Source organism: Diospyros lotus, chromosome 12 (assembly GCF_014633365.1).
Source record: "Diospyros lotus cultivar Yz01 chromosome 12, ASM1463336v1, whole genome shotgun sequence".
Classification (NCBI taxonomy): domain Eukaryota; kingdom Viridiplantae; phylum Streptophyta; class Magnoliopsida; order Ericales; family Ebenaceae; genus Diospyros; species Diospyros lotus.
The window spans coordinates 27,268,782-27,296,063 of record NC_068349.1 but is presented as its reverse complement, the minus strand read 5'-3'; the positions used below and the strand labels follow the sequence as shown (position 1 = coordinate 27,296,063).

The 27,282-nt window shown below is 42.5% G+C and overlaps 2 protein-coding genes across 5 annotated transcripts; one reads left to right on the top strand and one right to left on the bottom strand.

Annotated features, from left to right (window-relative positions):
• Positions 1-25,088, top strand: LOC127787071 (probable polygalacturonase). Its single transcript, XM_052314924.1, has 5 exons — positions 1-454; positions 21,752-21,872; positions 22,419-22,593; positions 23,203-23,273; positions 24,169-25,088. Exons 1-5 carry the CDS (start codon positions 113-115, stop codon positions 24,822-24,824), a joined length of 1,365 nt encoding a protein of 454 aa, XP_052170884.1. The 5' UTR covers positions 1-112; the 3' UTR covers positions 24,825-25,088.
• On the bottom strand, positions 13,598-26,970 carry LOC127787072 (uncharacterized). 4 transcript variants are annotated; one of them, XM_052314927.1, is made up of 3 exons: positions 26,489-26,970; positions 20,950-21,075; positions 13,598-13,662 (listed from the first exon to the last, which is right to left on the bottom strand). In XM_052314927.1, the coding sequence occupies exons 1-3, from the start codon at positions 26,856-26,858 to the stop codon at positions 13,613-13,615; spliced, it is 546 nt and encodes a 181-aa protein (XP_052170887.1). In that variant the 5' UTR covers positions 26,859-26,970; the 3' UTR covers positions 13,598-13,612. The 4 variants fall into 4 exon arrangements, with proteins under 4 accessions (XP_052170887.1, XP_052170888.1, XP_052170885.1 ...); XM_052314928.1 differs by lacking the exon at positions 13,598-13,662 and adding an exon at positions 20,523-20,698; XM_052314925.1 differs by lacking the exons at positions 13,598-13,662; positions 20,950-21,075 and adding exons at positions 25,443-25,777; positions 25,873-25,890 and having other exon boundaries at positions 26,489-26,968.
• Between the last annotated feature and the right edge of the window lie 312 nt (positions 26,971-27,282).

Genomic DNA, 27,282 nt, shown 5'->3' with positions numbered 1-27,282 from the left:
TTTCGTACCGAGAGTCCTATTTTTCCAAATTTCCCATGGCCTATGGGTAGGGTCAGTCTGTTTACGCCATAGATTTCTCCTTAAATGGACACCCTCCAACTCCAAGTCCGTAATGTTACTCCGAAAAGGCAAAATGCATCGATTCGCTTTCTCAATCCTACTGTCCTTGGCGACGTTCCGATGCGCTATTGCGGATTTGGTATCTTGCGCTGGGATAGTGCCGATGACGTACCGGAGTGAGAACATTACGATTGCCGACTTCGGAGGCGTCGGTGACGGTCGGACAATGAACACAAAAGCGTTCAAAAAAGCAATTTACCGGATTGAGCATCTGAGGCGAAGTGGAGGCGCGCTTCTCTACATTCCTGCTGGGGTTTATTTGACGGAGAGCTTTAACCTCACCAGCCACATGACTCTGTATTTGGCCAAAGGTGCTGTGATCAAAGCCACCCAGGTATGTTGGAGTAAACATCAATACCCTCTTTGCTAAATTCAATTCAATTGAGTTCAATGTTGTGGAACGTGTTTGTGTAATTGTGTTCGTTAAGGAATTTTCCCTCTTATGGGCTAGGTTTGTAGCAGAGTGTAGAATTATCATATTGGTGTTATTTACAGTATCTAACACTATGGAACTTGATTATGGGGGGAAAAGCAAAGGAAAGCAAAAGGGTTGGAAAAAAAACTTGGAGGAACTGAAGCTTTATTATTCAATTGTGTTAGAAATGGAAGAATGAACGAAATGATAATCATAAAACATTCTACTTTATAGTCTAGTTATAGAAAGGGAAAAGGAAAAGGAAAAGGAAAACAACAACATCTCAAGCTTTAGTCCTTCTATGTGGGGATGGCTACATGAGTTTTAGCTCACAATTCATTTCTGTCTATATCGTTATCTTCAATAAGACCCTTACAACTCATATCATACTTAAAAGTCTCCTATCGGGTCTTTCTTGGTCTTTCTCTACCTCTTTTGCTAAATAAACACTCCATTTCATCCACTCTCCTCACTAGAGTCTCTATTAGTCTTCTTTTAACATGACCAAACCATTTTAATCATGTCTAACACATTTTGTCCTCAATAGGAGCCACTCCGACCTTATTATGAAAAGCTTCATTTCTAGTTTTATCTTTTCTGTATGACCTCACGTCCATCTCAACATCCTAATCTATGTTACTTTTTATTACCCAACATTCTATGCGATAGAACAAGGCTAGTATTATAATTGTCTATAAAATTTTCATTTTTAAATTTAATGGAATCTTATTATCACATATAACTTGGGATGCACTTTTTCATTTTATCCATCGTTTTTATGGATAACGTAATTTCCCTATTTTTTTGGATAGTTGATCTGAGATATCTAATGATCAAGGTAGTCCTATGTCACATTCCTAGGGTTTCCCTAATGAATGAAATCTTCAAAGAACAGTTGAGATGATTCGTGTTGGTTTTTTTCAATGATATTCTGGTGTTTAGCCGTGACATGGAGGAATATGAGCAGCACTTGTGGTGGGTCTTTAGAGTGTTGGTTGAAAACCAACTCTATGCAAACAGAAAGATATGCCATTTTGGACATCAAGAGGTGGAGTATCTTGGCCGTGTCATATCACATAAAGGGTGGTTGCCGACCAGTCCAAAGTTAAGGCAATGCTCAATTAGCCTAATCTCATGTCGATAAAGGAATTTCGGGGTTTTTGGGATTTACAGAGTATTATAGAAGGTTTGTGAAAGATTATGAGAAGTTGGCTTGGCCTCTTACAGAGAAGCTATGTAAAAACAGCTTCTGTTGGGATGAATCAGCCGAGAAGGCTTTCCAGCAATTGAAGAAGGCTATGGTCTCCTTACCAGTGCTTGTATTACCGGATTTCACTAAGCCCTTTGTGGTGGAAACGGATGCCTCCAGATCAGTTTTGGGGGCTGTATTAATGCAAGAGCATCGCCCCATTGCCTTTTACAGTCTCACCCTCAACCCTAGTGGCTGCACCACATCTGTGTATGAATGAGAGTTGATGGCAATGGTGTTTGCTGTCTAGAAATGGAGGCACTATTTATTGGGCCAGAAGTTTATAATACGCACGAATCAGAAGAGTTTAAAATTCTTGATGGAGTAAAGGTTGGTGAGTCCAGAGCATCAGAAATGGCTGCTGAATGTTATGTACCAGTGGCAATTTTGTAATTTTTTGAATGAACTCTTGTAATAACCGTAACCCACATGGGTTACTTGCTTGTAGCAGGAACTAGAACTTTCCTCACGGTTACAAAATGAATTGCGAGAAGGGCCTATATAAGGCTGGATGTAAGAGGATGGGACTTCTATGTTGAATGAGAAGATCTTTCCCTCTTAAATTCTCTCATTTCCCTCTCAATTCTCTCGTCTTCCCTCCCAATTCTCTCTCAATCTCTCTCACTCTCGATCCTTCCAATTCTCTACACTACAAGTCTCGTGTCTGAGACTTGACATTTTGGTATTAGAGCCGGTCGTCCTTGAATTTGATTCCGACGTTAGGCAGTGTTGTTGATTGGCGTAATTGAGGCGGGCCAGATAGTGTTTAGGATGGTGGAAGGCACTCGATTGAAGTAGCTAGAAAATCGCATGGAGGCGATGGAATTTGAGATGACTTAGATGCAGGACGCTGTGGCCCAGAGTAGAGAGGAGATTAGGACGATCCGAGAGGAGCTATGCAAAGATATGGCAGCCTCTCGGGAAGGGGTCCACCGGGAATTAATGAGGAGTCGGGAGAATATGGAGTAATTTGGATAGAGAATCAACAACATTTTAACATGCTGTCATCCTTGCCTCAATTCTAATTACCACTGGAATTCCCCCCCAGAACGGGTCCCGAGCAGGGGTTGGCAGGACTAGGAATCTTTCCCAGGCCACATGGAGTCACTGAAGCGGGGAATTCATCCTATGAGGAGATTAGGTAAGGGAAGTTAATTTCCCTAGATCCAATCAAGGCCCCATGCTGAGATTGGAGATCCCTCTCTTTGAAGGATCCAAACCACGATGGTGGATCTGAAAGTGTGAGAGGTTCTTCCAGTTTTATGGTGTAATTGAGAATCAAATGATCAATTTAGATATCGCCTATCTAAATGATACGGTTGATGCATGGTTCTAAGGGTGGTATAGATTGAGAGGGATGAATGCTAGGTGGATAGATTTTGCTGAAGAATTATGTGTAAGATTTGGTGAGAGAAACATGGCGGATGTAGTAGAAGAGATTAACAAGCTCAAGTAGGAAGGATCTGTGACTGAATATCAAGAGAAGTTTGAGGAATTAGGGGCATTGATGTGGAATGCACAACCCACCTTAACGGACCAATACTTTGTGTCTAGATTTATTAGCGGCCTCAAGGATGAAGTGAGGTCAATGGTAAAAATGATGATGCCTACCACGGTTAGGCAAGCGACTGAGAAGGCCAGACTGCAGGAGTTAACGTTGGAGGCGATTTACAAGAAGAACAGGACAATGGTCAGACCCCTATCACCTAGCAACCCTTCCTCAGAAGGGAATACTCGAGCCTTAGTGGCTAGAGGAGCAATAGGAGGGCTTAGGGCCAATCCCAACCCCCTACGATCCCCTACTATGGAACAAAGGAGGCTCATGGGGCTGTGTTACAAATGTGGAGAGAAGTTTGGGTTGGGGCATATATGCAGGAGACAATTGTTGAATGTGGAAGGGTGGGAGGAAGACAGAGGTGACGAAGGGGAGGATGGAATAGAAGGGGAGCCAAGGCAAGAAGTAACAACAACCTCTACCATCGAAGAAACAGAGCAAGAAAAGGTAGAAATCTCATTTCATACTCTTAGAGGGGGTACAACTGGGAAGATCATCAAAGTGCAATGACAAGTGGGAGAAAGAAAGCTGCTAGTGCTGATAGATAGTGGCAGTACGCATAGCTTCTAAAATGAAGCTACTACCTTGGAGTTGAGATGCAAGATGATTACCACAACCCCATTATCAGTGACAGTGGCTAATGGGAGCAAAATGTACAGCCACAACAAGGTGATGGGTTCAGGTGGCTTATGCAAGGGAAGGAGTTCCAAGCTGATTTGAGAATCTTTGAATTGGGAGGGTGTGATATAGTCTTGGGCATTGATTAGATGAGAACAGTAAGCCCTCTCACATTTGAATTCAACAAACTAGAAGTCACACTGGATATGGGGAATTCCAAATTGACTTTGAGGGGCATCATGGAGCAGGGAGAGTGTAAGTTGATGAAAGGGAGCAAATTACAGAGGCTAATGCAGAGTAAAGGGGGGCAGATTGCTGAATTATATTCTATCCACACTCGAGAATGGAATGGATAGGAAGGAAAGGAAGTGGAGTATGAACAACTGAAGGAGGGCAGCATGGCTGTCCTATAGTCCCCTACTAAGGTACTACTTCCTGATAGCTTAAATTTACTCTTGCGAGAATTTCAAGACCTATTTGCTGAGTCCCACTCATTGCCACCCCAAAGAGCCCTTGACCATTCCGTATACCTTAAGCCAAACTCACTTCCCGTAAACCTACATGCATATAGATACTCACCCATCCAAAAAGCTGAGATAGAGAAGCAAGTCTCTAGTATGCTCTCTACTCCCATTATCAGATCGTCTCAAAGCCCATTTGCCCATCTCGTTTTACTTGTAAAAAAAAAAAAAAGATAGGTCCTAGAGGTTTTGTGTTGACTATTGTCAACACCATCAAAACCAAGTTCCTTATACTCCTCATTGATGACCTTTTAAATGAATTGCATGGGGCACAAATTTTTTTCAAGCTAGACCTAAATCCGACTATCACTAGATTCAGATGACTCCTAATGACATACCCAAAACTGCATTTACTACACATCAAGGGTTGTATGAATTTGTGGTGATGCCCTTTGGGATCACCAATGCCCCAGCCACTTTCCAGGCCCTAATGACCCAAGTTTTCCAGCCTTACTTAAGGAAGTTTATCCTGGTTTTCTTTGATGACATCCTCATATACAACCTGAAATATGAACAACACCTAGACAACCTTTGTACCACCTTTAAGGCCTTGACTTCTAACAACTTCTATGTTAAGCTATCAAAGTGTACTTTTGTTGAAAAAGAAGTGAAGTATCTAGGCCATATTATATTGGGAGAAGGGGTGAAGACTGATCCCAATAAGGTCATAGCCATGGTAGAGTGGCCTAGGCCGTAGACAGTAAAAGAACTAAGGGGCTTCCTAGGGTTAATAGGGTATTTTCGGAAGTTCATACATAATTATGGCCCCATCAGTAAGCCCCTAACTGAACTCCTCAAGAAGGACAGTTTCCAATGCAACCTAAGGGCGGAGTCAACCTTCTTGACACTCAAGAAGGCCATGACAGAGGCACCAGTGCTAGCTTTCCCAATCTTTTCTAAGACATTTGTGGTGTGTCACAGCCTAGGGGGTAATATTGTAATTAGTCCTTCAGTTAGTTGGGGTAGTTATGCGGGTGTATGAATTAAAGGATGTAGAGAATCATAGCTAAGTGCACATGGCCACTTGGCTGGCCAATTGGCTGTACTAACCGTCTCCCTTATAAATAAAGAAGGCTACTGAGGATGGGGATCATGTGAGAATTCTACATTGATCTTTTCCCTCTTTTTCCTCTCTCAAATTCTGTCTCTCTCCATCCCTCTCTTTCTCTCTTTTCCCTCCCTTATTTCTCTTTCCCGCCTACTCGGCCTTCTCTCAATTACGAGAAGGTTCTTAATTAGATCGAAGGTTTGACAATTGGTATCAGAGACCGGTGACCTGAGCGCTGAGGATGGCTGACGACACCAAGGCAAAACAGACGGAATCTAGATTGGAGGCTATGGAGGGTGGAATGCGACAGTATCGGGAGCAGGTGGAGGACTGTCTGGATCTGTTAGAGTTGGGCATCAGAAACACACAGGAGGAGATTAATCGAAGTCGATCGGAATACGTTGCTAATTTGGATCGAACAGTGGATCGAGCGGTGATTGGGTTACGGGAGGAAATTGCGGGGCTCAGCCAACAGCTTAATCAACAATTGAGTGCTGCCTTAGGCCTCTTTGCTCAACAACCGCACGCCAGCTTACCCACGGATTTTCCTCCCAGAGCATCATCGGCGCCAATTCTGATGACGCCCAGGGAGAGATAGAGATATAACGGTCATGGAGAGACCGAAGAAGGAATGGAGACTGATCAACCCAATTTGAACCGTGGAGGTGGTGGAAATCACTTCACGTTACAAGGACCAAGAATGGACATCCCTCCGTTTGAAAGGGACAGGCCGTGGTGGTGGATTAGGTGGTGTGTGAGAGTTTTTTACCAATATCGGGTGGCTGAAGGAGAGAAAGTGAACACCGCAGCCGCGTACTTGGATGATGTAGCGGACGCCTGGTTCCAGAATTGGAGCCGGGACAGGGCTGAGTGGAGTTGGCCAGAGTTCGTTAATGGACTCTGTAGTCGGTTTGGGGAGAAGATCAGGACGGACGTTATCGAAGAATTCAATAAGCTGAAACAGAGGGGAACGGTGGAAGAATACTAGGTAAGATTTGAAGAGCTACGATCACTACTGTCGCTAGCTCACCCGTCCTTGGATGAAAGTTATTTTGTATCTAGCTTCATCAACAAGTTGGATGACTTGATCCGACCTACGGTCAAGATGCTTTACCCAACATCAGTGGGGCAAGCCGCGGAACAGGCTAGACTCCACGAATTGTCACTGGAAACTTTTGCCAAGAGGCATCGGTTGTCGGCTAAATGAGGGAGGGAGGATACTCCCTACATGGGGATCAATAGAGGTAACAATCAACCCTGGCCAAGGAATGGTACATCAGGAAGAAATCCACTAGTCCAATTACCCGCCAAGTCTCTACCTATGGAACAGAAGAGGCAATTGGGACTCTGCTTTAGATGCGGAGAAAAGTATGGTGCGGGCCACCAATGTAAAAGAATGTTGTTGACAATGGAAGGGCCGGGCGAAGAGGATTGGGAGGAAGCTGAGGAGGAAGAACAAGGAGAACCTGTCGAGAATGACGAAGGGGGTGAATTGTCCATGCATGTGCTACAAGGCCAGTCTTCGGGCAAAGTGCTTAAGGTGAAGGGACTAGCAGGGAATTGGGCGTTGGTAGTCCTCATTGTAGCACTCATAGTTTACTTGATGAGGAAACAACCACTGCATTACAATGCCCTTTACAGGAGACCGCTCCACTCTCTGTCTTGATAGCCAATGGAAGCCGGATGGTGAGTCAATCAAAATGCGTGGGGTTCAGATGGGTGATGAATGGGCATGAATTCTCTGCTGATCTACGAATTCTGAGGTTAGGGGGATGTCATGTGGTCCTCGGGGTGGACTGGATGCGAACGGTAAGTCCCTTGGTCTTTGATTTCAATACATTGGAGGTCACCTTTGACAGGGAAGGTCAGAAGATAACTCTCGTGGGATGCCAAGGAATAGGAGAGTGCAAGGCAGTGACAGGGAAAAGATTGTAGAGACTGTTGGAGCAAGGGGGAACAACCATAGGGCAGTTACATTCCGTATATGCCTGAGAGATGGACGCTGGTGAAGAGGAGGAAATTGCCCTAGACAGGGGGGCAGTGGGAAGCAGCATTGGGCCAAATCTTTACCCTCGACAAACAATTAGGTACATTCTAATGGCCCAATTCACACATTGTTAATGGAGTTTGAGGATTTATTTGCCACACCTACCACACTCCCTCCTCCTAGATTCCTTGACCATGCCATCCACCTTAAACCAAACAGTGCACCCATAAATCTTCGAGCCTACTGTTACTCCCCTATACAGAAAGCCGAAATTGAAAAACTAATCAAGGAAATGCTATTCAAATCCTTGATACAACCCAACCAAAGCCCATTTACATCTTCGGTTTTATTAGTAAAGAAGAAAGATGGGTTATGGAGGTTTTGTGTGGATTACCGGCATCTCAACTCCATCACCGTCAAGAACAAATTCCCCATTCCCATTATCGAAGATCCCCTTGACGAGCTAGCGGGTTCATCTGTTTTTTTCAAACTGGACCTCACTTCGGGATACCATCAAATCCGAATGAACCCAAAAGACTATCACAAAACAACTTTTCGTACCCACCAAGGACATTATGAGTTCTTGGTCATGCCCTTTGGCCTCACAAACGCCCCTGCAACATTCCAAGCCCTCATGGACCATATCTTTGCTCCATATCTCTGGAAATTTGTGTTGGTTTTCTTTGATGACATTTTAGTATATAGTTCCAACCTTAACTAGCACCTAAACCACCTAAGGAAGGCTTTTGAAATCCTCAAACATCATCAACTCTATGTGAAAAGGTCCAAGTGTACTTTCGCAGAAGCAAGGGTGGAATATCTTGGCCATATCATCTCAGGGCAAGGGGTAAGCACAGACCCTCAAAAAAAATCGCAACTATGTCACAATGGCCCAAACCCAAGACCCTCAAAGATTTGAGGGGATTCTTAGGCCTTATCGGCTACTACTGAAGGTTCATCCAGGGGTATGGCTTGATTAGTAAACCCCTCACCAGTTTGCTGAAGAAGAACAACTTCCAATGGGGAGTTGAGGCTGATAAGGCTTTTGCAGCTCTTAAAGAGGCCATGACCAAGGCACCCATTTTAGCACTACCGGACTTCTCCAAGGAATTTATATTAGAGATGGATGCCAGCGATTTAGGGGTCGGGGCAGTCTTAATCCAAGAGGGCAGACTGATATCGTATTTGAGTTAAGCTTTAGCTCCAAGACATGTAGGCCTAAGTATTTACGACAAGGAGCTGCTAGCCGTCCTAATGGCAGTGGAGAAGTGAAGGTATTACTTAGAAGGCAGGCCTTTCACCATCCAGACCGACCACGAAAGCCTTAAATTCCTATCCCAACGAAGGGGTCACAATCAACTACAAAGAAAAGGGATTTCAAAGCTGGATTCGATTATGTAATTCAATACAGGAAGGGCTGAGAAAACTTGGTAGCCGATGCTTTGTCCAGAGGAGAAGTGCAGGGTAGTGCCCATGCTATTTCAGCCTTGATACCAGACTGGGTGCAAGGCATAACAACCAGCTACGAGAAGACTGATTGGATCCAAGAGTTATTGATTCGACTATCGGTACAACCCCAAGAGGACCCAAGGTATACACTGAAGGAAGGCTTGCTCAGATACAATGGCAGGGTGGTCATTGGGGAGGACGAGCAGTTGAAGAAAAAGATCCTACAGTCTCTACATGACTCTCCTATAGGGGGACACTCAGGACTAAATGTCACATATCATCGGGTGAAGCAACTCTTCTACTGGCTGGGACTCAAGAAGGATGTAACTCAGCATGTCCTAAGATGTACCACCTGCCAACGATGTAAACATGAGCAGGGGCCCTACCTTGGCCTCCTCCAACCCTTAAAGATACCTTACCAAGTGTGGGAGCAGATAACCATGGATTTTATCGAAGGGTTGCCCAAGTCGGAAGGCTTTGACACTATATTGGTGGTGATCGATCGGGTCACCAAGTTTGGTCACTTCATTGCATTGGCGCATCCCTTTACGGCTGCAGAGGTAGCCCGGAAATTAATGGACCATGTATTCAAGATACACGGAGTGCCACGAGCCATCATCTTAGATAGAGACAAGATTTTCACTAGCCAATTCTGGAAAACCCTACTCCAAGGACTGGGAATTGGGTTACGGTTGTCATCAGCTTACCATCCGGAGATCGATGGCCAAACAGAAAGGGTTAACCAATGCCTCGAAACATACCTAAGGTGCCTATGCTTTACCCGACCACGGAGCTGGAATAGGTGGATAGCATTAGCCCAGTGGTGGTACAACACCAATTACCACACTGCACACAAGAGAACTCTCTTTGAAGCTCTATTCGGATATCCCCTCCCATAATTTCGGCTATTGTGCACTACAACCGTGCAGAAACTACAGCGGACCAATACTTACAGGCCAGACAAGAGGCCTTGCAAGTTATTAAACAAGAGCTTACTTCAGCTCAGCATCGCATGAAACAACTGGCGGATAAGCACCGCACGGACCGCAATTTTGAGGTAGACGACGAAGTTCTTCTGAAAGTAAAGAGATTTCAACATCATCTTTTTACCAAGGGGCTTATATCTAAAATCAGTCCTAAGTACTATGGACCCTTAAAGATTATCGAGAAAGTCGGACTAGTGGCATATTGGCTACTTCTTCCAGAGGGCGTGGGGTTGCACCCAGCCTTCCATGTCTCTCTCTTGAAGAAGGCGACTGGCACAACAGCAGGAGTCAGCCATGAGCTGCCAGAACTCCAGGAAGATTCCATCGTGGAAGTTGAGCCTAAAGCCATACTGGAAAAGCGGGTGACCTACCAAAATTCGGTGCCACTCACACAAGTTCTAGTGCAATGGACACACTTGCATCTCAACCACACGACTTGGGAGTACCTCCCCGATCTTCTGTAGCGGTTTCCTCGGACTACTAGTCTCCTTTAATTTCTTGGGGACAAGAAATAATTCAAGGAGGGGGGAGTTGTCACAGCTTAGGGGGTAATATTGTAATTAGTCCTTCAGTTAGTTGGGGTAGTTACATGGGTGTATGAACTAAAGGATGTAGAGAATCATAGCTAAGTGCACATGGCCACTTGGCTGTAGTAATCGTCTCCCTTATAAATAAAGAAGGCTACCAAGGATGGGGATCATGTGAGAATTCTACATTGATCTTTTCCCTTTTTTTCCTCTCTCAAATTCTGTCTCTCTCCATCCCTCTCTTTTCCCTCCCTTATTTCTCTTTCCCGCCTACTCAGCCTTCTCTCAATTACGAGAAGGTTCTTAATTAGATTGAAGGTCTTACATGGTGGAAACAGATGCATGCGATAATGGGGTAGGTGTAGTGTTAATGCAGGAGGGAAGACCCCTGTCCTATATCAGTCAAGTGTTGGCTCCAAGACACTTAGGCCTAAGTGTTTATAATAAGGAGCTATTGGCCGTGTTAGGAGCTATTGAGAAGTGGAGGCACTACCTGGAAGCAGGACTTTTCGTTATCAAGATTGACCATGAGAGCCTGCAATTTTTATTCCAACGAAGGATGCACACCCAGTTGTAGAGGAAAGGAGTGTCCAAATTAATGGGGTTGGATTATACCAGTGTTCGAAAACTCGGCCTAGGTGGCCGCCTAGGCGGCGCCGAGGCGCTAGGCGGACATAGACCGCCACGATTATGGCCTAATCGGCCCTCTTAAGTGTCAGCCCGGCTAATCGGTACCGGGCGGCGCCTAGTCGGCTAAGGCGGCCGCCTAACCGCGTGAATTGCCTGGCCGATTAGGGTTTTTGTTTCCCCTTACCTCGTCGATTTCCCCTTCTCTCTCTTGCACACCACCGCCGACTGTCTCTTGTTGAGTCGCCGCTTGCCCCTTCTGTCAAAGCCTCTCTCGTCGCACGCCGCTGCCGTCTCTTGCGGAGTCGCCGTTGCCGCTTTCCATTTCTGTTAGCCTTTTCGTCTCACGCTGCTGCCGTCGCCGTCGCCGACCTTCATTCCACTATGCTTTCCAGCTCTCTCTCGTCTTCCTCACTCCTCACCCTGCGGTAAGCAATAAGCAAGCAGCAAGAACGCTTGCTGCTTGCTGTTGCCTTGCCTTTTTTTCTTTTTGTTAGTTAATTTATTATTTATGTTAATATTTATTAATGTGTGAATTTGTTATTTGAATATTTATTATTTTTTTAAATATTTTAATATTTGTAACTTGTGAGCAAACAAGTTAAATATTATTTATATTTTAATATTTGTTAATGTTATTTAATATTTATAACAACTTCTTGTTGCTGTATCTTGCTATTGTTGGTTCTTAGCAAACAACAATTTATTTTCTCAAGCTTAATTTTATTATTTCACTTGTTGTTTCAACTTTAATTTACTTAAAAATAACATCAAAATGTTTAAAAATAAAAAAATAATAATTTTTCTAGTCCCCGCCTAGGCACTAGGCCCCAGTCGGGCGCCCGACTAACGCCTAGCGCGTTTTAGAACATTGGATTATACTATTGTGTACCGCAAGGGGAAGGAAAATGTGGTAGCTGATGCCCTCTCAAGAAGGGAAGAAAAAGGGGAATGTTAGTCTATAATGTTTGTGGTGCCTGAGTGGGTTAAGGAGGTGGTAGGAAGCTATGACCAAACCTAATGGGTGCAAGACCTAATAACTCAGCTTGCAATTCAATCCACAGAGAACTCAGGGTATACCCTTTCCAATGGGCTGGTAAGATTTAATGGCAGGTTGGTTGTGGGAGAGGATGAGTCACTCAAAAGGCGGATCATAGCCTCTTTACATGCTTCTCCAGTAGGCGGCCACTCATGGATACAAGCCACTTACGAGAAGGTGAGGCAAATGTTCTATTGGCTGAGACAAAAGAAAGCTATGGTAATTTTTGTGTTGTCGTGTGAGGTATGTTAGAGATGCAAGCATGAGAACGTGGCTTATCTGGGTTTGCTGCAACCCTTGGCAGTGCCAAATCAAGCATGGGAAGAGATCTCTATGGACTTCATAGAAGGGCTTTTCAAATCAGAGGGTAAGGATGTAGTTTTGGTTGTGGTAGATAGACTGACTAAGTTCTCCCATTTTATCAGTCTAACCCATCATTTCTCAGCACAAGAGGTAGCAAGGAAGTTCATGGATTCAGTGGTTAAACTACATGGGTTTCCTATGTCCATTGTCTCGAATGGAGACAAGATTTTCACAAGTGTGTTTTGGTAAGAATTGTTCTGGAGCATAGGGGTAGGGCTGCATATGTCCACATCTTACCACCCCCAAACTGATGGCCAAACCGAGAGAGTTAACCAATGTTTGGAGGCTTATCTGAGGTGTATGTGTTTCAATAGGCCAAGGAGTTGGAATCAGTGGCTATCGTTAGCCCAGTGGTGGTACAATTCCAACCACCATAGTGCCATCAACAAGAGCCTTTTGAAGTAGTGTTTGGCTATAAGCCACCCCTTATCCCAGCCCTATCGAGTTCTACAACTACTATGGCCTCGGTGGAGCAGTACTTACAACAAAGGCAAGAGGTTTTGAAGGTATTGAAGGAGTTGGCCACATCATAGAACATGATGAAGCAGAATGCATATAAGAAGAGGAGTGACCAGACCCTTGAAGTAGGGGACAAAGTTTATTTGAGAGTGAAGAGGTCTTTGCAGCAGCCATTCACATCTACTCCTGCATCTAAGCTAAGCCCAAAGTACTTTGGGACATATACTATCAAGGCTAAAGTGGGGAGGGTTGCCTACAAGCTCAGACTACCACCACAGGTTCACATGCATCCTATATTCCATGTATCTTTGTTAAAAAAATCCATTGAACCACATGCGACAGTTAGTTTAGAGATCCCTACAGATGAGGAAGAGGAAGTGATAATGGAGTGTAACACTCCCTCCCCCAAGCTACCCTATTCCTTGGGCAACCTGGAAGAGAGGGCGTTATGGATAATGCAAGGATTACTAACTAGCCACAAGCATACATACATAAAGCATCCACCACCAAACCCACATCAATATAACAAACCTCAAAGATTACAAGCACAGATCTATTTAGGTTACACAAAACAAAATAGGGTTCTATACAATCACATCATCATCTCCCAAGACCTTTGACAAGAGAGTAGACCTGCGCACTCATACAACTACCCGTCCCTTCTGCTTGACTCCTCGCCAGCTATACTCTTATTTTTACCTAGAATGGAGGAGAGTACAACGTGAGCTACAAAGCTCAGCAAATATAAGAAACAGGAAGGAAAAACATGGCAGATAAAAATCTAATACAGGTATGGGGGCGGTATCCGATAAGCATATAGATGTGGATGATAGATTATAACTCAGGAACCACACCCCCACCCGTAATGGTAATGTCATGCATAACACACATAAAAGCTGGTAAGCATATAACTGGCCAGTGGCCTCACATAACAATATAAAATGCATCACAATACGTACCAGCCTGTAGCTGATACCTGCACTCAGAGAAACTGTGATAACATGTGGACCATATGTCCTATCTCAAATACTCGGTTATAGTCATACATATATACATAATCTCACCCATGGTCATCACCACTGGGCGTGCTCCTCAATCATCACCGCAGGAGCGTAACCCCAGTCAGGCTAGTGCTTACTGATTTTGGGGGATATATCCCGACGGTACATAACCGCAACGCGCATAATCATCTATGTCCATGTCTTTTCAATGTACATGCAACACATAAAGTGGTCACAAACAAATTGCGCGTGTGATAGAAATAATAGTCTATGCTCGTGCTCACTCATGAAATATGATGCTAGAGATCAAACCAAAACATGCTCATGATGCATAGTTACCATACATCCAAGACTTGCCATGGCAGTGAGTAAGTCAAGCAATTTAAAGTTATTTTCCAGTTTATAAACATGCTCTTGCTTAATCTCAAGAGCACAGTGAGATATTTTAGGGTATACGAACGATAACAGGGCATGGAGAAGAGACAAGTCTCCCATGCAAAATTCCAATCAAAACTCCATTCCTTAGGAATAGTGAGGAGGAACAAACCCCACGTGGCCGTTAAAAACATCCCGTTTAAGTAACAGAGTCACAACCAAGATCTCAGAGCCCATATCCCAATTTAACAGCAAGATAGAGTTCAAGGAAAAGGAAGAAAGAAGAGGGAACTTGCCTTCTTTCACCTTCTATGTTGCTTAATAGTGGCTAGATACTCCTTGGATGGTAGGGTTTAGCTCGCTGTTGAAGAAAAGGAAGAGGGTTTGAAGAAAACATAGAGACTTACGAGTTTATCTCCTTTGTTCTTTTTGATATTTTCCCACAATTTCCCTCTTTTATATTTTCCTCATAAGTTATGCTTATCCATTCGTTTACTTTTCCAAATCTAGAAGTTTCTATGTATTTCCCAAGTCAATGGTGGTTCGGATGATATATATATACACATGTATTCGTAGTGCGCGCGAGATATTCGGATGTGGGATTTAAGAAATGAGAGCCATTCGAATATAGCTTAGGCCATTCGGATGAGAGACCCAAGCATTGTGAGGGTCATTCGAATGATACAGTGAGTCCAGATGGCTCACTTAATTCTACTCCTAACTCATTTGAATGGAAAGTGGCAGCCTCGACATCTCTACGAATTTTGGGCATAAATCTCTCGTCCGAGCTTTGATTGAGGTGATTTAAGATGCTATGGAATGAAAAGAGAAAGATCTACAACTTTCATTTGAGTTTTGAGAGATTTGGACTGCAACATGGTCGAAATTGGGTTGCAAGTTGAAAATCGTACACAGAAAAATGGGCAATTCGAATTGCTCCACACCCCATCCGAATTGCACACAAGCAATCCGGATTGGCCACTGTAACATCCGAATCAGCCCTCCCTAACACTACATTAGAATGCCCTCAAGCCATCCGGATGGCCTTGCTCTCATCCAGATGCTTCCTCCCTCATCCGAATCCCATTTTCAACCATCCGGATGCTCTTCCACCATCACTCTTAAACTCTAATAAATATTTTCCTAAGTCTCACAAAACACTCACATACATACTTATTCACACAACACCAAAAATCTAGCTTAATCACTTAGCTTACACACTTAACCCTTATCCCACACTTAGAAAATAATCATCACAATAACACATTAAACATCAAGGCTGACCAATTCAATCCTCAAGGCATGACACAACATTGAATAACTAAATTCGGGTTATTACTTGGAGCCACAAACCATTTTAGACAAGCGAGTGATTTACCAAGGCTCTTTGACCCTAACACAAGTGCTAGTTAGGTGGTCGCACATGGACCCTCATCACACCACCTGGGAGTATGTACCAGATTTGTTGATCTAATTTCCGCAAGCTACAGGACTCCTACAGATTCTTGAGGACAATAATGCTTTCTAGGGGTGGGGAATGTTATGTCCCAGTGGCAGTTTTGTAATTTTTTGAATGAACTCTTGTAATAACCATAGTCCACATGGGCCACTTGCTTGTAGCAGGAACTAGAACTTTCCTCACGGTTACAATATGAATCGCGGGAAGGGCCTATATAAGGCCGGATGTAGGAGGATGGGACTTCTATGTTGAATGAGAAGATCTTTCCCTCTTGAATTCTCTCATCTTCCCTCCCAATTCTCTCTCTATCTCTCTCTCGATCCTTCTAATTCTCTGCACTACAAGTCTCGTGCCCAAGACTTGACACTGAAGTTGATGGGCTACCAATTTAGAAACTAATATCGGTCGGGGTTGGAAAACAAGGCAACGGATGCCCTTTCTAGGGTCAGCCACTCAATTGCCCTCTTAGCTATGACTATTCCTAGAGTGATTCAGCTAGAGCAGCTAGCTAAATAAGTTGAGGCGGACTTGGGATTGCTGAAAATAATCCAAGAAATCTGACGTGATCCCTTTGCCAAACCTGACTATTAGTGGGTTAACAATCAGTTCCTGTTCAAGGGAAGATTACATTTACCTCAAGGATCCACTTTGATCCCTATATTGCTCCAAGAGGGACACGATGGGAGCTGCGGTGGTCATTCGGGGTTCCTAAAGACATACAAGTGAATAGCAGTCAATGTGTATTGGGCCAGAATGAAAAAAGATCAGTGTTCGAAAATTCGGCCTAGGCGGCCACCTAGGTGTTGGGCGGCCATTGGCTGCGATGATTTAGGGCTGGTTGGCACCCCTAGGCGCCGGCCTGACTCTTGAGCCACAGCGGCCGCCTGGGTCGCCTAGGTCGTGCGTGTCTCTGGGTCGACCTTATTTCCCCCTTCCCTTTCTCTCTGGTCGTTCATCGGGGGTCCTCTCTCTCTCTCTCTCTCTCTCTCGCCTTCGATCTCCTCTTGGTTGTTCGCCGCCGCCATCGATCTCTTCTCTTGGTCCTGCTCTCTCGTCGCCGCCGACCTCACCTGTTGGTCGTTCTCTATCGTCGCTGCCAATCTCATCTATTGGCTGTCATCTCTCGTTGCCGATCTCGTCTTCCTCTGGTTTGTATCCATCTTCCTCCGCCTCCAGTTATTTAGTTAAAAACATTGAAGAAGCTGCAGTAGCAAGCTTGCGTTGTTGCTTGCTGTAGCTGCTCGTTGCTTGCTGCAGCAAGTAGCACCAACTTGTTGCAGCAGGGAGAATATTAAGAAAAAATAAAAAATATTAATTTTTTAGCTCCGCCTAGTCCCCGCCTAGGCGGCTCTTGGGCGGCCTAGGCGCTAGTTTGTCGCTCGACTAGCGCCTAGCGCCTTTTGGAACACTGAAAAAGATATTCACCGCTATGTTAATCAATGTGCCATTTGCCAATAGCATAAATATCAAGGCCTTGTCGTCGAGGGGCTTTTTGCAGCCACTTCCAATTCTAGATCAGGTGTGGGAAGATGTGGCTATGGATTTTATTAAAGGTTTGCCTAGATTTGGATACGATATTGGTCGTGGTAGACAGATTGAGGAAGTATGGCCACTTCATAGGTCACAAGCATCCTTTTAATGTAGGCAATGTAGCCACACTTTTTGTGAAGGAAGTGATACGCCTTCATGGGGTGCCCTGGTCCATTGTGTCCGACAGGGACAAGGTCTTAACGAGCCACTTTTGGGAAGAATTATTCCACCTCTAAGGCACGAAACTTTGCCGAAGTACTGCTTACCACCCCCAATCGGATAGGCAGTCGGAGGTAGTTAATTAAACGCTAGAAATGTACCTACGATGTTTTGCGTTTACAAAACCTAAAGCCTGGTTCAGTTGGTTGCCCTGGACAGAATTGTGGTATAATGCGTCTTACCATATGGCGTCCAAGATCACTCCCCCCCGGTGTTATTAAGATTCGAAAGGGGTTTTACCATGGTGTCAGGAAAGGGACCAAGTAGTGGAAGAACTAAAGGCCCAACTACTACGGGGCATGGGCTCAAATGAAGAAGGGGGCTGATTTAAAATGGAGGGATGTTTAATTTGAAATTGGTGACCTAGTCTACTTGAAAATCATGCCTTATCGCCGCAAGTCGTTAGCTTCACATCCTAATGAAAAGTTGGCACCACGGTTTTACGGTCCGTTTGCTATTGAGAAGAAGATTGGAAAAGTCGCTTACAAGCTTGCCCTGCCCGCGACTTGCAACATTCATCCAGCCTTTCATGTGTCCCAATTACACAAGGCTAATGGCACATTACGAGCACTCACTAATATACTTAGCCAGCTCAATGAGGAACTAGAGATGCTATGTAACATTCCGCATCGAGCGATAGAAAGGATCATAACAATTTACCCTGATGGGCCTACACGAACTTCCCAGGGGGTCACCCATTATTGAGCTTCCTCAGCTCAAGCACGCTTAACCTTGGAGTTATTTACCTACATTCAGCCCAAAAGGTATCCAGCTAGTGTTTCCTTCTTTACTTATTCTCGATATATACTACCATTCTCTAGGCGTTTGAGGTATTACATTCTTCCCCCCTTGAGCATATGACGTCCTTATCATGCGACCTTACAACTGGTCTCAGACCTTCTCCCCTTTGAGGGCTGCCATCCTAGAAACTTGTTAGGAGCCACTCCTTGTTCAGGCCCTCGCGCCCCGGCGCCACTCCCCACCCTCATCGGACTGCCTTCTCCAAGAATCAGCTCTGATACCACCTATAATATCCCGTATCGAGCGATAGGAAGGATCAGAACAACTTACTCTGATGGGCCTACGCGAATTTCCCAGGGGTCACCCATCCTTGAGCTTTCCCAGCTCAAGCACGCTTAACCCGGGAGTTCTTTGCCTACATTCAGCCCAAAAGGTATTTAGTTGATGTTGTTTCCTTCTTTACTTATCTTTGATATATACTACCTTTCTTTGGGCTCTTGGGGTATTACATGTTAGTGGAACCAAAGGCAGTACTTGGAGTAAGACCGAGGACTGGTAATAACCTACATGGCTTGGATGTACTCATACAGTGGAAAGGGCTGCCACCTTTGGAAGCCACCTGGGAACCTAGAACATGCTACAACAACAGTTCCTTGCTTTTCATCTTGAGGACAAGGTGAGTTCCGTGGGGGGAAGTATTGATGGGTATCCCATACACTTCACATACCAAAGACGTAAGAAGCAAGGGTAGAATAGGAATACTGAAATTGGAGGAGGCCACTTGGTGCATGTGCAAGCAATAGATTCAGTTAAGGGGTAGAATGGGAAGGGCAAACAAGGGGGGCATGTGCGGGCAACAAATTCCGTTGGGGAGCATGGGAAGAGCTAACAACCTATAAATAGAGGAAACAAGTAGAGTAGAAGGGGGATATTATTTTTGGTGAAGCTTGAGGGAGAGTAGATCTCTCGAATGTCCATTCTTTTCCATCTCATTAATTATCCAGCCTTGTAATTCCCTTCGAATATCAGTAATACAAGCTAAACTATCATTCAGTAGTTTATCAGCTGCCTTGCTGCGCTTTGCCTCTTCTTCCCTCTTCTTTTTTATTTTTTCTTGCATATTTTTCTTTTATTTATTATTTATGACTATAATTATTAATTTTGGCTTTTCCCTTGGCTTCGGAAAGAGGTACCCTGATGAACGCTTGTCCGGCCACAGGCACGCTCCTCAAGGATCTTTCTGAGGACTTCTCCAGGGGGGGAACTGCCTCGGGGGCTAGGCTACAACAATAATCAGTAGTACTATTAGTGTAGCAGCAAGTATATACCCACATCTCCTTACAAAATAGTTAACAAGAACAATATTAAATATAAATTAGATAGAAATTGTTTTTAATTTGAACATGCCCTGTTTTCCTCTGTTTCTTAACTTTTTTTTCTTTTAAAGAAGATATGAATTTATTAATTAATTTAAGAGAGAACATGAAGAACATAAACAACCACCCAAACAGAACAAAACCCTCATGCCTCCAAATGAGACTTAAAGACAAAACAGGAGCAGTTTTTTCTTATTATTGTTTTTATTTGTTTAATTATGCTTAGTATTTAAGTTATTAGGTTTTAAGTACTTTTTTATTTATCAGTTTTAATAAGTAGTCATATGACTAACATGTGACTTTTAAAATTGATAGATTCCTAAGATTATATGGATTCCTTTGTGATCAAGGATTAGGATCTATTATAGCTGTAACCTAGTATAAATAGTCTTTTAAGAGACTTTGTAGGCAGCTGTTTTTATTCTTATTCAACTTGTGAGGTTTTCTTAAACCCTGATTTCATATCTTCATTCCAGATTTGATCTTACACTGTTTTCACACAATTTTTGCTCTTGTTTTCAATGATCCTTCTTCCCATACTACATCAAACAGCCACCGAATCTTGAACAGAATAGGGAGTAAGAAACTGAAACCACCCTCAGCTGTTGTCAATAAAATAATTGACATGCATATCATTTAATGGGAAAGTAGATGATTTTCTATTCAACTATGAACTTGATAGCATTTTATCAGAGACTGTTTAGCAGTATTCAGTTGGTTAATAGAGAGTGAGATTGGAGGTTATATCACTAGAGTGTGTGTCAATCCTGGGAAGTTTGTTGCTTCCACAGAGGCTTACGAGCATGCTTGATTGCATCCATCACATGCTTCCCTGTGCGACCTAGAAAATTTTATTCCCTTCATCAACAACATTCATATATGTATATCTATGTGTAACATATGAATTACAGCCAAACAATGGATAAATTGAAGTCTGCAATGTTTTACATATTGATCAAATCAGAGTGCATCTGAGCATATCGCTTGATTTTTAGGGTTTCAGAACCCAATTTGTTGGAGTGAAAATTGAGGATCTGCAAAAGAAAGTTTTGCACTTAGTAGAACAGAAGTTCAATTTGGGGGAAAATCAAACAATGCCATTGTTTTTGAAATACCTCAGCAACTGAATACTGCTAAACAGTACTCACCCAAAGAGAAATCAATGTAGATCAATTGAAAGAAACCAATTCCAAATATCTTTTTGGCATGACAGTTACACAGAAAAATCTACAAACATGTAATATGCAACTATGAATATAGTAATTTTGGTGTTTTCTCAGATTACCAAGATATGTGAAACCTCCAACGACATCCTTGTCAGAGGAGCCACTGTCATCGATTGAACCGGTTTTGTTGCGGTGGGGCTGGAGCCATGCTTGGATTTCAAATAAGAAGATGAAGACTGCCTGAACTGAAAAAAACAATATTGGTTCATCCATTGATAATAGTCAATCTAGAGAACAAAATAAATAAATAAAACTTTAATTTTGGGATGCTTTCAAGGAATAAAACTCAGTTTGGGGTATTCTTTTACCTATGAAATTGTACGATCACAGGCATGGTTTATTGATCTCAAAAGAGTGTAAACTTCATTGTCATTCCCCAAAATAAATTGCAAGCTATTAACCCTCAGGAACTAACTTCAAAAGCTTCTCAACACCAAGTTAAACACTCAGTGACTCTTTTCAATTGCAAAATGAGGGTCAAAGAGCAGAGCGGGCTCCGTCATGGATTGAGCAAAGGAGTTTGGAGAGTTGGCAGGGGAGAGAGAGAGAGGTGGGTTCGGTTATTTAGAAATTTTTAACAAGTATGAGCTAAGTCAAATGTAGTTGACACACATGCATGACATTTCTATGTCAGTTCATAAGCAACATTTTCCCCTTAAAACAAAAATAAAATAAAATAGAAGTATTTACATGATATGAAATTTGCTTGAGTTCTCATGTCTTCAAGCATCATGATTAGTGTGTCACCTGCATTTATACTTACACAGCATCCATACTAAGCCCACAAAAGGGGCAAAACTGAGATTGCTTCTGAACTTTTCGTATTCTCTTTACACTAATTTGCAACTCTTTCTGCTTTAGGATACAAGCAATTGGCCTCTGATTGATCCTTTGCCTTCTTATGGTAGAGGAAGGGAACGTCCTGGAGGAAGATACATGAGTTTTATCCATGGTGATGGGCTTCAAGATGTGATTATTACAGGTGAATGTCAATATAATGGACTTCTTCATATGATGCTAGCTTTCCTACATGTATTTATGGATGGCTACTCTAAATCTGGATCAACTGTCAATATAACTTCATCATATGATGATAGCTTTTCGACATGTATTTATGGATGGCTACTCTAAATCTGGATCAATTTGTTTGTAGTATGCTCTGAACAATTTGTCGTTTTGTAACCAATGGCCAAATTGTATTCTATTGCCTTTTCTTTTCAGAGTTTGTGGTTTAAACAAAAGTATGAGCCTTGATTAAGTAAAATTTGAAACAAGATTCATGCAGCCAAACCCTAAATGTCTGAACAGAGTTTTCTTTATTGAGTTGGGTTTCATAGATCATTTATAACTTCAATGCCGAACAAATTATTGAGTAGATTTAATGCCTAATTATAACTTCACCTGCATGTATGTCTCCACATTTTAGACCTTCCTACAAGTGCAACTTTGTATGTGTTTTGAGTCTCTCTCTCTCTCTCTCTCTCTCTCGGTTGTGCGTGATATTTTTGATTAAGTAGTTGCTTCTTAGGTGAGAACGGGACAATTGATGGCCAAGGTGATACCTGGTGGAACATGTGGAGGCAGGGAACTCTCCAGTATACTAGACCAAATCTTATTGAATTCATGCACTCCAGCAGCATTATCATTTCCAACGTCATTTTCAAGAATTCCCCATTTTGGAATATTCACCCTGTGTACTGCAGGTAATATAATAAAGCATTCTTATCAGACTCATGATATTCTCTACTTTGTCAACAAATTTTATGTTAGTATGTTACCCATACTGAACCTCAGCAGTCCTTTTTATCTAATAATAAAAGGTTGTGCAAGTCTCTTAAGTCACTATTTTCAAATTCTTTTTGTACATTCAAGTGATGTTTTTTCTGAAATTGGATTTTATAGACTATATGCCTAAATGTCTGATTGGTATCTCAAGCTCTCCTGTGAAGTTATGGGATTCAATCGTGTATCAGCCATTTACATCTTAGACACTTGGTATAATTCATTGGTTCTCAGTTGTCAGGTAGTGACATGGTGTTAGCAAATGTAGGACCAACCAGCCCTTATCACTCAATGAGAGAGTTTGGCATGGTTTGTGAACAAATTATGGCTTAAGTTATGCCCTTTTCTCCATGATATTTGTTTTTGATTATACAAAAAACTTTGAAACATGCTTGAAAGAGCTTGTCTGGCATTTCCTGGATGTCCTTGAACTGGCTTCTTATAATTCTACTTTTGTTGTAGTCTGATTTTGCCAGGAAAACTTGATGCAGGACTTGTTTTTGCCTCTGATAGTTATTTCTTCTTAACAGCAATGTTGTTATTCAGTTCGTAACTATATTGGCTCCACGAGACTCTCCCAACACAGATGGTATTGATCCAGGTTCGTAGTAGGAAGAATTCTTGATTTGCTAATGTACTCAAGTATTATCATATTATTCCCTCTACACGTTCTCATTTTTGGGGAGGGAAAAAGTAGGTGTAACATGTTTGCAGCTGGGGTCATATTTGTTCCTGCATGCACATATATTCCAGTACTTAATTTGTCATATCTTACATGCCCAAGGACTTCAGGTGATTGGAACTTCTGGGAGGGAAAGTGAAAACAAGGAAAATGATGGTAGGGAAAAAATAGGGAAACTGATTATTTTCCTCTCGGTGGTCTTGCTATGAAAAATTTAAGAAAATAACTTTTTCTTGTTTGAAAATCTAAGGGATGCAGAAATAAAATGATGGAATAACTATTGTACTAAGTTGGGGGCAAATTGAAAGGAAAATGAGAAGGAATATGATTTCTGCTACTTGTTTTCCTTTGATTTCTTTACTTCCCCTATCTTGATTGAACCACAGGAAGGAACAGATTCTTTTCCAAGCACTAGGCATTTTTTTTGGTGTGGATCATACTTCATGCAGATCAGTTCTTCCTACCTTCCCCATAATATTTTTAATTTGGGAGATTGATTGTTCATAAAGCAGACCCCTGGATCTTTCATTTGATTGCTATTGATGATTGATAGGTTGTTTCCTAAATGTGTTTCCTCAAGGGAAAAAAACAGAGATTATTTTCCATAAAATTAAGGTTCTCACTTAAAACTTTCAATTGCCTGGTCCGGAAATATCCCACAATGGCAAGAGAAAATGATCTGCAACAATAGGTGGAATATTAGATAGTTATTGTCAGTTACTGAGTGCAGTGTTTATGGTAGGCTTCTTGGTTAGTTAGGAAGGGATTTTAAAGCAGAAATTAACTCCATGCATACTACTATAAATTGATACAGATTCAAGCTCTCATGTCTGCATTGAGGACTCCTTCATTTCTACGGGAGATGATCTTGTGGCGGTGAAGAGCGGGTGGGATGAGTATGGCATTGCTTATGGTCGCCCTAGCAGTGACATCACCATCCGGCGGTTAACAGGATCGTCCCCATTTGCTGGAATTGCAGTTGGAAGCGAAACATCTGGTGGAGTAGAGAATGTGTTGGCTGAGCACATAAGCCTTCACAACATGGGAGTTGGGATTCACTTGAAAACAAACATTGGACGAGGGGGGGTCATTAGAAATATCACTGTGTCAGATGTGTACATGGAGAATGCACGGAAAGGAATAAAAATTGCGGGTGATGTTGGAGACCATCCGGATGGCAGGTTTGACCCGAATGCTCTTCCTGTAGTGAAGGATGTAACAATCGTAAATGTCTGGGGTCAGAACGTTGAGCAGGCGGGTACAGTACATGGCCTGAGGAACTCACCATTCACAGGGATTTGTCTCTCTAATATCAGCCTTGGGGGCAGTTCAAGACCGAATAAAACGCCTTGGCTGTGCTCTGATGTCAGTGGTAGTGCAGTCGAGGTTAACCCGTGGCCATGCTCAGAGCTGATCAGCACCCATCAGACTGGTGCGTGTTCTGTTCCTGTGGCGATATCTTTGGTTTAGGACTTCACTAATGTGTGTCAAGCAAGTAAAAACAACCACCACGAAGTTGTCAGTTTGTATTTGTCTAGAGAGAAGAGAATTAGTTGATTCATCTTCTTGTAATTTTATTCAGCCTGTACCCGCTGTTGATGTGAAACTTCCTTGAAATGGGAAATCACAGCAACTCAACAGTCTTTTTCTCGTTCGTCGTGCATTGTATTCATTATCAATACACTATGTATCAAGTTCTTCGATCGTGGCAACCCAAGTTTACTGTTTTGGCCTCTTGCCCTTGCCTGCTTAAGAATTAGGATTTCAATTTAATAGCTTTAAAGGTAAATGCAGAAGCGCTCGACATTCCTTTCCTTGTGTATGTACACTAGACTTTTTGGAAAGGGGGTGAATGAATAGAGACTTGGTTGCCATAAGTGGCTTACCATATAACCCAACTCACAATGGACAATAATGATATTTAGTCTGAACTTGAAGTAGTTTTAGCTCTGTATGATAAAATGTTTTAAATGTCAAATTGCATCGATGATTGTTAAAATCAACGGCGCAGTATGACCCATATGACCTTTTACCATGTAAGACAATCAATTTAAGCTATCAATTCTAACTCAATATGCTCAGTAAGTATTAGGTAGAGAATTCTCTATATCATTAGTACCATCCAAATTAAAATATTAAGTGCAACATAGAAAAGGGAAGAAAGGGGTTCTCTTCCCTTGCACCCATCAGATAATGTTGTGTGCTAGGGATGAAGACAGACTAGTCTTGTTCAGGTTCAAGGGTGGAAGGTTGCTTGGTGGAGGAATTGGAATTGGGTGCATCATTTTCCTGGCTTGTTTTCCTAATCCGAAGAGCTTGTCTGAGCCCTATCACTATGAATAGATTGGTGAGAGTTAGCAGCGACTCAGCCCCGCCATGCAACCAATCCACATTAGACAACGATGTCCCGTAATGGACCTTTGCTGCATCAATCAATAGAAATAGATAAATATGTGCAGTTTCTGAAAAAGGGTTAAAAAGTAAAACACGTAAAAATCATGATAAGTTAATTAGTTACCATATATTCCAGCAGGGACTGCTCAAGACATGGGATTGATCAAGCAGAATTAGACAGCAGCAGCAGCAGCAGAAACAGAGTACTTGTATTATTATTAGTGATCCAAAAACTAGAAATCTGAACAGCAATTGCCAAGTGGTTTTTGCATTTTGCTTCATATAATGTATAATAATTCTGGGAAGCAACAGAAAGAACTCAACCTTACAAATTAATCAACAGATAGATAGATAGATGGGTGGTTCTAAACCTCACAGCACTGATGCCGCCTTTAATATGTAAATTGCACGTCATTACAGTGCAACGGAAAAAAAATGGGCAAAGAAACCGGCACTAACTAACTAGAGCATTTTTTAAAAGAAATGTCCATACATACTAGCATGGATATTATATGCTACCAAATGAGTTTTTTCAGACACAAACACGAATCAGGCACAGAAATTGTATGATGTTTGTCACTAGCTAGCTAGCTAGTTTGCCAATAGAAAGGGCAATACAACAAATCTAATGAGGAAACAAGCCAAGTATATCATGACTTTAGACACCATGGAAATTGGGAAACTAGAGAAGGGATAAAAAAGTAGCAGAAAAATCAAGGCGAGGAGATAGGGGAACTTACTTGTAGCCCCAACAAAAGCAAGCAAGAAGTAGAAGCCAAAGAGAGTGAGCTTTGGAGCAGAATTGGATTTGGTGATGAAGTACAGGAAACCAATGTAAGGAAAGAGCGAGAAAGCGAAGAGCTGCGAAGCTATGCTCTGTGACTCGATGCCAACGGTAGGAGCCCAGGGATCAACAAGCCCCAAGAATCCCATTCCCCCGCAACAGATGATGATCCTCCTCCTCGAACGGCCCAGTCCTGCCATTCCCCTGTTGTAAGGTATTGGCCACCGCCCATGGCCGCCTTTTTGCAGCAGAGAAGGAGGAAATCCCGGGCCCAGAAAGGCGAGGTGGTTCGGAATCGGGCACTGCAAAAGCTGTATATGCATCATCTCCCTCTTCTTATCAGAATGAAATTTCAGATAACTTGGACCGCTGAATCGAATCCCTCTTCTTCTTCTTCTGCTTCTTCTTCTTCTTTCTCCTTAACGGGCCGGATCAGAATTGTTCCGGTCCTGCAATTTTGATCCATGGGCCTTCAGGTGACTTATTAAATTAAAAAAATAAAAAACAGGCCAAGTTGGACCAATCACCTCTTATTTACTTAGATTATGATTTATTTTTAGTCAAAATAATTTCTCTACTTTGCTTAAATCTCTAAGCCACCCATTACTAGCACTGTTAGTTAAGTCAAAATTAGGTTAGGTTAAGCTAAATCAGGTAAAAATTAGAATAAATTGCAATTAGACTCCTTTAAATTAAATTATTTGTACTAAGTCCCTTTATAGTTTAAAAACCGTTCTAAAACTTCATATG